At 39.4% G+C, this 12,871-nt stretch overlaps 1 protein-coding gene across 1 annotated transcript in view; it reads right to left on the minus strand.

The window, feature by feature from the left end:
* Positions 1–12,871, minus strand: part of LOC111663461 (inactive dipeptidyl peptidase 10-like) — a 133,150-nt gene that overhangs the window by 39,350 nt on the left and 80,929 nt on the right. The window contains exons 4-5 of the mRNA XM_023417671.2: positions 3,224–3,318; positions 2,885–2,959 (exon numbers count right to left, since the gene is read on the minus strand). Coding sequence (XP_023273439.1) covers positions 2,885–2,959; positions 3,224–3,318 — 170 coding nt within the window. The remainder of the gene's footprint in view (positions 1–2,884; positions 2,960–3,223; positions 3,319–12,871) is intronic.

The raw sequence follows: 12,871 nt of genomic DNA on the forward strand, positions 1-12,871 counted from the left end.
ATGTGAATTATAATGTTATTTTGTGCTTTGGGATTAGACAGTTAATCAGACCCATAGACAAATAGGTCTGCCGGTGTTCCTGTCAGGCTGCAAAAAGCCTACACTATAATAACCTTTATGATTGGTTAGATTAGACAGCATGATTAAAACAAATAAAGCCAGTCTATATAATAACAACGGTTATGATTCTGTATTCAAGTCGCTGATATCCACATCAACAACCCCTATAATGGAAAACTTTGTGTCTTCTTTTGTTTGACAAAATTATATAAAAGTGAGAGAGGAACTGACAACACCATCATAACAGTGGTTGTTGTGTTGGACTGCATTGAATAGGTATTATTGTGTTCATCTGTTGTGTTGTCTGCCATTGTGCTAACTTCTATTGTCTGAACCCAAGAGAGAAATGAACCTTTTCTCTCACTGAATCATTCAATAATCTCCAAGGACAGACATTCTCAGGGATCGACACTTTTATGATCTTACATCATTAGCAAGTACTTTCCTTTATTAGCAGGCGTTTGCATTTTTACAGTTAAACATAGTTTTGTGCACATGGACATAGAAGAATGAAACTTACTTTGCTTTTGACTCTGCTACAGTGCCCTTCATTGAAAACATCAAGTGTGCTTTAATTTAACTGGCTTTCCATAAAACCCAATAACAATACGCTCTGCTCTAGTTGTAGATCTTCAAACATTTGTTCAAAGCACTGTATTGTGCCTCAGTGTTTTCAACAACGGCCAAATGAACTTGTGTTAAAAAGAGATTGTAGATGGCCAATCAGATGTGACATACAATTAGCTTTGTTCCATTCAAAAAGTAGGTCAAGAGATTTTTGTGTTGCGTAGTCTGAATGAAGCGCTCTTCTCACCACAGTGAGGAATAACACTGACTACAATCAGCTGTGTATGTACAAAAGACAACAGGTTACCGGGAGAAGTCGGGTCAAGGACATTGGTGAATATGCTTTTGTATGTGAATATGTACCTTTTTGCATATTTTCAGTATTATGGCTGTTATACTCCTACAGCAGACATGTTCTTCTCCTGTTACCACAGACTACTACGTGACATTTAAATGTCAGTATTATTTCATTTATACCCATCACTTATAAATACACCTGGTCACCATACCTGGGCAGTGTCCGACTGGGTCAACACCTACGCTGTCAGCTGACACATGTTGAGTCATTTGGAGAGAACACCAATGCAGCTTCGACCCAAGGTCACTGATACTGAGGATTTAGAAATGTGTTAACCCCTTCAAACCCTAGGATTTCATTTCATCTCCATTTGGAGCGCCAAGTGTTCGAAAGAGCTTTTCTGCACACAAGACACCAATCACACAACTTGACCTCCAGATGGAGTATTTCTGTTGCACATTGGCCATAGAAACTGGAAACTTGGCCACTACGCCAAACTCTGAAGGATTGAAGTAAACAGGCAGCACTAAATTCCATGTTACACCTGCGAGGTTTGAAGTTACATTGGGTAGGTACTCCAGTGTAACCAACAAAGGGCACACAACTCTTCTTTCAGGTTTTCACCCGGAACTCACGAATAAGTCTCCTGTCAGTAGTGGGTGCGTAGGAAAACGTATCTACGAGCTGGAATATTATAGAGGATGGCAAGGCACTGATTTAAAGTACGTTTGATTTGTTTGACCACAGCTGTTTCCCTGGGTGTAGCGTAGCTGGGCCCACAAATAGCTCAGTGACGATGATTTAAAACGGTTAAGGAGAAGGAAAGGTTATGGAAAAACACACTGATAAATTTTCACTCTTCCACTATAGTTCTCAGTGTGTTCCTAAATTTTTCAACTTAGTATCTTGTGCATCATGGGGGAAAAGTTGTCATGGTCTCAGCCTGGAGGCTCCAGGGTTTTGTTTTTTGGACTTTCTTGGTTTTTGGTTTTCTGGGTTTTGGGTTTCTGTTCTGGGTTTTGAGTGTTTCTGGTTTGGGTGTTTCTGGTGTTTAGTTTTGTCTTCCCTGTCTTGTGCTCTGTTTCCCCATGCACTTCCTGTTTTATTTTGATAGTCATGTCGCCTCAGTGTCGGAGTTCTAGTTTTGCTTCCTTTGGTTAATTCCCTGATGTGTCCCACCTGTGTCTGCTTCCCCACCTGTTCTCCATCACTAATCAGTTCCGTTCCTTTAAGAAGCCCTTGTTCTGTCTTGTCCTGGTGGGATCATTGTTTGTTGGTTGTGAGGTTTAATGTGTGTTTCGGCGACTCATGTTTGGACTTTGGTTTGTTTTGGAATAAATTCTTTGACACTGCTACCTTCTCCGCATTTGGGTCCACCCCTTACCCTTACTTACCTCAAACTCGTGACAAAAGTAAGCGACAACCCTGGAAATATGTTTACAATGAAACTGGAAAGGGCATAGTTAAACTGGGGGCCCCTTAGCAATCGTTAATGACATGATTATCTCTGAACGAACGAGTGACAGATTAAAACACTAACCCTAACTCGATGTGTACTGCCCTTCAGGATCACCACCAGGCTAAACGCATGGTAGAATTTCTAAACCTAAATGGACTTAATGCATACACAAACATCAACCTCCAACATGTGAGGCTCTGATACAGATACTATCAAGAGTAAAAACACCTTCATTAATTGAAACAGAGACTGAAACTTGCAATATTCCTCAGAAAAACTGTTTTTAAACTGTTTAAAAAAACTACAGGGCTTATGTATGTGATTCTGAACTGTTCCTGTTTCATTCTCACAAATAAAACATGTCAGGTTTCTCATTGATTCAGACCTGAAAGATATTTCCATGTCGGTCACATCTCCAATTCAGTTCATGAACTGTCAGCAGCTCCAAGCCAAACACCAGTGTCAGAGTAGATGCAATCAGAATATTAAGAGGTTCTCACCTGCTTGACATCATATCCCAGAAGAACAAAGTTCAGATCTGGAGAAACTGCAAACTTTGATGCCTTAAAAGTCGCCTGTGGGAAGAACAAGAAATGGATGCGATGTCAACAACGCTATTTTTTTCATTCGACTTCTGAAGAATACAGCATGGGTACACAAACCATATAAGCTTATGTCTTGATGCAGCACCAACTGACACTCAACAACAAGCAACCTGCTGATGGCAAAGTGGATTGCCACTGTAATGATGAGCAAAATAATTATTTTATATACGAAGCATTATTGTAATAATATTATTTTACTTACAATAAAAATGTTCAAATCGCTGTCCTACTTACAAATGTTGAGTTTTTCAGCAGGAGGTCTGTTTCATTGTCGTGTGTGGAAACTTTCAGAACATCTCCGTCCCAGCTCTGAAAGATGATTTCTTCCCCTAGGACAGAAACACACACACACACTCAAGTTCTGTGTTTGTGTAACAAATATATATTCAAAGAGCTAAATCAAATCTTTGTGACAGGCTGCGAACAAAGAAACACTTGATTAGACGTAGACAGCATTTTAAATGTAAGACTCCATTTTTAGATAGTAATTCTTTATTTATTTTTTTTTTTGTACCAGTTTTTCAACTGACAAAATATAATTAAGTTTGCTGGAAAATTTGGATTTGTTTGATTTTTATCTTGGCAAGAGGTCAAAGTAAAGCTGTCTCTAAACATGATAAACAGTCTGGACTATTGTTAACCTTATGTTGTGCAAAGCAGTGTTGCCATGGCAACTTAAGCCACATGGATTTGTGGTTATGTGGTGTGATGTTGACTGCTGTGCCACTCTTAATTTAATTTGCAGAAAAACGCCCCGATCACATAAAGTGTGTCCATACCATCAGGGAAGTGAAACAGAATGTTTATTGACACAGATGTCAGTCTGTGATGGAAGGGAAAGGTTGGTCGCCACCATGAAAGTCGGTGCTCTACGCAACCCTCCGCTGAACTGACCTCAACAAATGTACTTTAACATAGCTATAGGGGACCACTACTTCCTTCACCGGCGCTGAAGGTTTGGATGGAAACTGTGTGCTCCTCAATTGTCCATGAACATTATTCTGTTATTCATGGATAGTGGGAATCATTCAAGTCCTACAACCTGAACAACCATATACTGTATGTCGTTTGTACCCTCTTTTTTTGTGTCGTTAACAACTAAGACTACCAACTTTTCTGGGTCATAAAAAGAAAAGGAATGATTTTTGATTTAAAATTTCTTCTCTACTGTAACTGAACCCCCTTTGACCAGACCGCTGTGAAGACATACCCAGCCAATGCATTTGTAGTGTATGTGTGAAAGCTAAGATCTGATGTTGCTCAGTGGTCAATACAACATCATCATGGATAAACCTCCTGAATCTCCTGAAGTATTGTCTATGAAACCGAAGCTGATGTTCTGGTTATTTCCCGGTTTGTTATGACCTGCAAACAAATACAGGCACAATAAACTCAATCGAGTGGCATCTATTGTCGACATGTGAGTGTTTTGTATTATATTTTGTCATAATTTCATATCACGTGTACATCACGTCAATTCAGCAACACACTAGATCTTCGTCGCTATGGTTGCAATAATAAATGGTAATGGTTAGGTTACTTGGCTAGGTTTAGGAAAAGATCATGATTCAGGTTAAAATAAGTACTTTCCTAAAATTACATAATCTTTGTTGTCATGGTTACAACAATAACGATGTGGTTAGCCTTTTTTGAACGGTCATGGATAATAGAAACAATATAAACTGCTCTCCTGTGAAGTTCCTATGTTTCGTTGACCCATCCATCCACCACAACCCCCTCCTGGTGTGGACTTTGTCGCTCTATTTACTACGTCACCTGACTTCTTCCTTTGCTCCTGTCATAGGAGATGTTGCCTAACAACAAAAAAAGCAACTAGCTGCACAGATGACCTATGGGCAAAATTTTTACAGGACAGTCTCGTATCATTGGTTCCTCTTCAAGAAAACAGTTGCTCAGGCTGATGGTGTGTAGACAGCAGGAGCCTTAAGATTTTTTGGGAGGGGTTAAATAGGTCCAACATTAAGCTGCCCCAGAGGAGACAAAGTATTTGACAAGAGAGAAGAAAACAACAACAACAACAAAGATTCATTTAGGAGGATCTGTCTAAGAAACTCGGCACAGTGAGATTAAGCTTCAACTTTTAAGAGCGGAGAAAGTGACAGGAGGTGCCTGCATTAACTCCAGTCTAATCCCAAACCAGTCCTACAGTCCAGAGAGGCCTGATTTCCATTAAAGCGGTTGACAGGTCTAAATCATTCTGAGGTCCCCATCTCATGTAAATGTCAATGAATAAGCTCGGTGGCATCAATCTCAGGCAAGAGGGCTACAGACTAGCAAACACTCAAAACACTTTAAGCATAATGACAGGAAAATAAATATGAAAGACAGATGGGTCACTGATAAAGAAATCCTCTGAAGGGCTTTTGTCATTTGGAAACCCTTACCCACAGCAAAACAAGCCACAGTCTTTTGTGCATATTTTATATGCTGCACATGTATCAAATCAGTGGTTTTATGAAACATTTTACAGCGACAGTAATTGGAAAATTGGGCTGCTATCCCTCCAGAGTTGACAACAGTTCCATCAGAAAAAGCTCTGAGGATAAAGGTGACATGTAATCTCAGCTGTGATTAAAAGTGTCAGAGATACTCAGTGATTTGCCACTGCTTTGTTAGGGCAATAATTAAAGGAAATCCCCAGTTTCGCCACTGTTGACACTGTTACCCAACTGATAAATCACACATCTCGAGCCCTTGAGCTTAATATTGTGGTGTGAAGAAAAAAGCCAAGTTTGAGTTTGACAACGTGGTATCAGTAAAAACAGCAGACGTGTATTTTATTGTTGACAGACATTGTTGATTCAAGATGGATGGAGAATTTTGAGTAAATAAGTGGGCGTTTTACCCTAATGTAGTACTTATTTAACACAAGGAGGGATGATGTTTTCTGCTCCATCATTAAGTTTATTTCAGTTTAGCAAGAACACATTTTTAAGGGAAAGCCTGTGTTACAAACTGGTGCCATTCAGTTTGAAAGACAGGAATTTAGAGACTAACGAAAAGATTCTGCTGAGTTGCATTATGGGAATTGTAAAATCAAATGTTTTTGGAGCTTAGCCAACATTAGGGAGTAAAAGTAAGGATGTCAGCTGCTTCCGTTTAGTTCACCCTGTTTTTGTTTTTTTTGGTCTCCACCAACCTGGCACTCATTGGACAAATGCTTTCATTGGCCAAATGAGTAAATGCAGTATAACTTCCAAGGGAGGTATCTGGCTCTTTAGCTGCTAAACACTCAATTACATTCACTAGCTAGTTGCTAACTGTGTCCAGTGGGTTTATCAGAGCTTTTTGCTGGAAACAGCTGCCTGGTACTCCTGGAACACGGCTGATGAAACTTTTCCGGCCAGAAAACCAAAAACAATAATAATCCAAAATAGAATAACACACTAAATGGAGCTGAGAGGAACCGCGGAGTTGCGGTTCATTACTCCAAGTGACACCTTACACATAACACATAGTCCTTTGATCGATTGTTAACATTAACAGCACTGATTAGCTCAGCTGTTCACAGTGCGGATGCTCTCCTCTCACCCAGTGTGTTCCTGTGATTCTTGTTGCTGTTTTTTTTTTTTTTGTTACAACTGGAAGAAACTGTAATAATAATACAGCCAGTCTTTCACTCATGTAACTGTCTGTAGTACATAAGCTGTGGAAAAATATCAGTTAGTTTGTGGCCTGTTTCAAAGAATATCTTAATGCCTGGCCGAGGACTGCTGAATCATGTAATCACCCCGACAACACCATGCAGATACAGAACCATCAGTTTGTGCTTTGGAGCAATAAAAGTTTGACTTGGTGAGCAGAGGCCAGACTTTTAAAAGTTCTATAAATGAGATTCTAAACAATAGTATATCAGCAAACAGCTAAGTTCTATGTAAAGATATAGTGGAGTAATGGTGTCCTAAGCAGAGAGCAAAGTCCCATTCCCTCTGAATGTGTTGTCGTCTGAGCTTCTCTGGTCTTTGTGTTGGTCTCTGGTCTAGTAGCACGTGCGTGTTAGTGCATGTGAGTCCCTCCTCTTAAACTGTAAAAACACAGGCTCCGCCCACACGTGAGATGGCACAGTGCAGTACTCGGTGTTCAGGTGAAAGTGACCTTCCAGAATTTCCTCCACTGAAGAAACCAAGGTTTCGTACCAAAAAGAAAGACGAATGAAGAGATAAAACCCGAGCACAGACAGACAGGTCACGGGAACTACTGCCTCAAATCCCGGTCGGCCCGTGGAATGTCAAAATCCAAAAAAGTGAAGTTTTTACAGTGTCGTCCAAGGTGGAATTTGTTTCCCAGTCCAACTGTAGAGCCAGTACTGATCTGGCTTTACAGAGATGGAGAGCTCGACAAGCTGCTAAAGAGCTCCAGCTTGGAAATTCAGCTCCGCTCAGTTAGTGTGTTATTGTGTGATAATATAGAAGGTGTTCAGTCAGGTGCCTCTGTTGCTCATAAATACACAAAGTTCGACTAAACGAGCAGACAGTGACTTGATGGTTATTTTTTCATAATCATAAAAATTCATATTACTTTATTTGGAATACAGTAATATATGAATATTTTGTCAGGTTCGAAAAAACTTGTTTTTAGTTATTTATTAGCACTGATCAAAGTGAGCACAACTCGGCACAACACATCTGAGAATTACATTTTTAATTTTTCAAATTAACATAAATCTGCCAGTAGAGTGATTTTTCATGAAGCTAGTGATTATTTTGAAACAACTGATTGCAGTTAGTGTCATTTGTCATTTGTGTCATGCTCTGTTTTTAACCTCACTGCAGAGTGGCCTAGTGCAATCAGAAAAGCTTCATGCATGAGCATAAAGAATTGTGCACAATTATGGTACTTTAACTTTAACTGCTCTTTGCTAGGTTTGCTTGGGTTTACACACTTCTGCACACGGTTAGGACCAGTACACTGATTTCACTGAGCTTAAAACTGCACTAATCAATATATCTATATTTACAATGCGGTAAATTCCTTTGTGAGTATGACTGGGATCACTCGTACAGACACATAGAATCATCCCCCAGCTTTGCTGTCATCATGTCATCTAAATGCTCTAATGAACTCGGTGTACGCTCGCTGCTCAGCACCGAACAGCAGCAACTAGCTGGTGAACATAGTGGAACATTTAGCAGCTAAAGAGGCAGATATTTCTCTCAGGAGTTGGCGGAAACAAAACCAAGGCTTTTGGGACTTAACATCCACCAGGTGCTCAGAAAAACAACTCCAAATGAACGATGATGTGGCTCCATAACTGCTGGACGAGTCAATAGACAACTGTTAACTAATGTGTTGGCAATATCAACTTCATAATGTGATAATCTGTCACATTTTGAGTTTTCAGCTTCCTCCACTGCCCCATAGTGGAGCAAAAATCAATTAACATTTAAAAAGAAAAATTTCCACAGCTGAATTAGACGACCTGCATGTCAAATACTCCTGGAGGGGAGTTGTGATCATTGATTGGCTAATTATCACATGCTAATTAAACTACTTTCTAAATGGAATTTACAAGCATTTCCACACGCACAATTAAGAGGATGATATTATTATCAGTATTATAATTATTATTATATACATGTTCATATTAGTAGAATGATGATGGGAACAATACCTGTATATGTATGTACGTGTATGTGTACGTATATATTATACCTTTTTTATTTGTTTAGTGTTTATTTTTTATGTTTTTAAACTCAATACACGAACACACACATACACCAAATACCAATGAACATTATAATCACTTATCGATTTACTGACTTATGTTTTCCCCTCTCCTTACCCCCATTACAAAAAAGATGATGACAGTAGTAACAGTTTTGTTATGAAAGTTTTCATTGAGAGTTTTCACTTCTATTTATTTCTCTTAAGAACGACTTACAACAAAAGGAGATGTATTTTTTTGATAAAGCCAACCCTGTTGGGAAAACCATTATACAAAAAGACAAAGGAAATTTGTTCAAAGTTGCTCAAGGACTTTTGTTTCTGGGGCAAGTGAGACAGGCTGGGGAGCAGGAGAGGCTTTCAGACTGAGCGTGACTGAGAGGAGGCAACCACAGCAGGAAGAGGGAAGGCTCAGACAGCTTGACAAGCAACAATACCACATAACAGCCAGACAGTAACCATCCACCGGGGCTCCAAAACAAAAAGACTGTTCCATTACAAAAAGTCATATTTGATGTGTTATTTATGGCGTCAGCAGGAAAAGAGTCTCTTGGATGAGCCTCTTAAGAAAAACAAAGGGAACAGTAAGACGGTGGCACAAACATCTCTCAGCATCCCATTCAGGCTTCATTTCCAACTGCTGACTGTGACTCAACATGCGAGTATCATCATGATATGACTTTATCGTTGCGTTAAAATGGTGTCATGGTCTCAGCCTGGAGGCTCCAGGGTTTTGGGTTTCTGTTCTGGGTTTTGAGTGTTTCTGGTTTGGGTGTTTCTGATGTCTAGTTTTGTCTTCCCTGTCTTGTGCTCTGTTTCCCCATGCACTTCCTGTTTTATTTTGATAGTCATGTCGCCCCAGTGTCTGAGTTCTAGTTTTGCTTCCTTTGGTTAATTCCCTGATGTGTCCCACCTGTGTCTGCTTCCCCACCTGTTCTCCATCACTAATCAGTTCCGTTCCTTTAAGAAGCCCTTGTTCTGTCTTGTCCTGGTGGGATCATTGTTTGTTGGTTGTGAGGTTTAATGTGTGTTTCGGCGACTCGTGTTTGGACTTTGGTTTGTTTTGGAATAAATTCTTTGACACTGCTACCTTCTCCGCATTTGGGTCCACCCCTTAACCTTACTTACCTCAAACCTGTGACAAATGGTGCATTGTGTTGTACAGTAAATGCAAATAAATCTTAAAATACAGCCAAGAGTTCACTTTAATCATTGTTTTCTTACATAAAATGTGCCACATGCAATCAAACATCATATCACTTGTGATGAGTAATGAGTGCATGTAGAAACTGATCTTGAGTATTGGGGAAAAAAGGAAGGAAGACCATTAAGCAACACACTAAAGTACCTACACCTGAGGCCAATACGCCCGGTAACCTGCTGTCTTTGGGTTGACGCAGCCAACTCAGCAGAAACTTCATTAGAATAATCAGACTGAAGAGACGTCTGTACCACTGTGCATTATCATTACCAGGCTTTAGACCTGAGCTCATACTGTAATAAACTGCAAGATAAACTCACAACACATAATTGTAGTATTCAGACTGCACACCAAACCTGCAAAATAATATAATCAATGATCTAATTTAATTTAATTAACACTGACTAGAGCATCCGCTTTCGCTCAGCTCTTCATCAGGCTCATGAAGCTGTGTGGCGTGCCAAAAGCTTGTGCAGTGATTAGCATACTGGTGGGCAAAATGGACTTAATTCAGATAAATATATAGCTGCAAAAATTATAAAAAATAATAATAATCAAAATACACAGAGCAATGCACATAGGAAATAATATAAAAAAACAGAGAATACAATAATAATATAAATACACATATACAAATAAAGATAGTTCTTGAAGGCATTATAAATATATAACCTAAATGATCTTTTGTTACTCATAGTTTTCATTAGGTTTAAAATGTTGGACTAAAACTTGTCAATGTTAAGTCTTTTTTCAGCACTCACCCTGAAGTTAAATATGACCTCAGCTCTGAGACGTTGCAGGTTTACCAGGCAGGTCCGTGTCTACAGCTACAGACTGGGTGGGTCAACACTTCACACTGAAATATCTCAACAGTTGTTTGGCGGACTGCCATGATACTCTGTACAGACATTCCTCTGGTCCCCAGAGGATAAAGCCTTCTGACTTTTTGTTCATCCTCTGACTTTTATGTAGCGCAACCAGATGGTTAAATGTTTCACTAATGCAATAAACGTCTAGATGAATCAGCACAACATTTGGTAGAGATGTTCATGGTCCCCAGACAATCAATCTAAATGATTTTGTTGATCCGGGGACTTTTCCCGGAGCGCCACCATGAGGTTGACACTTGTGTACTTTGGTGACACAACAACTTTTAGATGCATTGACATGAAATCTGGTACAGACGTTCAGTGCTCACAGTCATCAGTCTCAGCCTACTTTGTGTTGAAGCTAATTAGCAAATGTCGGCATGCTAACATGCAAGCCGGCGAACACGGTTAACGTCACACCTGCTAGACGTCATCTTATTCAAATTGTCAGCATGCTAACAAACTGATGTCAGCCGATGTTAGCATAGCTGCTAGCTTGGCTGCAGACGTCTGTTTACTAGTGATAATGGTTTTCTGTGTGTCTAAAGCAAACGTGTTGTCTTCAGAGAAGGAATAACTTACTGATGAAAATATAACATCAGGTCACCTAGCAGGACAAGTTGGGCACAGCTGGATTTTAAGATTGCGGGCACAGTCAAATCTAGTCTCAGGTTCAGGCATGTACTAGTCTGGCACAACCGATATCAGCCAGTGCTCCCACCTCACCATATGCAAATATTCACACCAAAACAAATTCCCCTTTCACAGTATTTTTAAGGGGCACCGTCGCTGCATCCTCGCTCAGCACCACCCCAGACGATTGTGATGTGATGTTGATATATTGAACATACTCAATGTATCACGGCTTGTTCCACGTGGGATCTATAAAATGACAATATTTATGTATCAAAAGATTTAAATCATGCATTTAGGAAGTAATTTTCAAAACATCCCGATATATATGTAGTGTATTGCAATATAGCCTAAAAATATTGCTACATTACTTATATACCATGTCGCCCGGCCCATAGTTTAAAGAAATGCAAACAGCCCAGAGTGTTTTTCCCCTATAACCAAAAGCAGGTGCAGCTATGTGAGACTATGCATGTAGAGAATAAACCACAGGCTCAGTGTAAAGGCTTAAATATGCAGTGCTTGGAATTCCTCCGTGATCCTTTAGATCTTACAGAAATTATTGAACAAGTTTTCATCAAAGCGCTCAAAGTCTGATGAAGTGCATTCAAAACAAACCACCCGTCAATGCGTCTTTGATTTCTTTTAAATGTGTTTATTATTCTCACTGTTAAAGTTTCAGTCTTTCATTTGTTGAAGATTTCCAGGGTAAACTTTATTCTTTCTCGACTTTGAGAGCTTTTGATGTTCCTGAAATAGAAGGACTGAGTTTGTATGTTCAGACACCGTTGAACTCATGAGGAGTTGTGAAATCTGTGTGATTTTACATGAATTCATCCTTCTGCCAGAATTTTCAATGATCTGATTTTTTTATGGAATTTCTAAATAGACCAAAGCAATATTGAAACAATAATTAGGAACACATAGTCTTTGGGTAAATCCTATGTATGGAAGAAGCTGAACATAATGTTGTTTGTAGTGTGGATTGTTATTGAATTATTATGCTGCCTGAGGACGAGCACAGAGCTCAACATGCTGTGCTAATCTGTGTGTTATGGCCATATTCATATGCATCTTGTTCTTCTGTTCATTTCTGAACTCTGAAGCAGCAGTGAAACAATCATTCTTTGCTGCGTGGAGCTTTGCACAGTTTTGAAAAGCAAGATTTCCTTTTTTTTCAATTTGTTGCAAGATTACTTTAGATTTCACAACACGGCACAATCAGTAGGATCATTCCTGTGTTTGGAGATGTTCAACTGTAACAGAAACAGCAGTCTGAGAAACAGAAAGCTTGTATTGTGTTGTGGTGCTACAGAGACACCTCAACCCACAGATCACAATCTCCAGATGCAAAGGAACATGCATCTTTGGCCCCACAAAAATCACATCATCACCATTTTCATAGCCTATTTTTTTCAGTTAAAATTAAATGCAAAACTCCAACTGCAATTGTCATTCATCACAATCTAAATATCTGTCAAAATAATCGCCACA

This window comes from Seriola lalandi, unplaced genomic scaffold, assembly GCF_002814215.2.
Source record: "Seriola lalandi dorsalis isolate HSWRI2012SDOR001 ecotype SW California unplaced genomic scaffold, Sedor1 jcf7180002054576, whole genome shotgun sequence".
NCBI classification, from domain to species: Eukaryota; Metazoa; Chordata; class Actinopteri; order Carangiformes; family Carangidae; genus Seriola; species Seriola lalandi.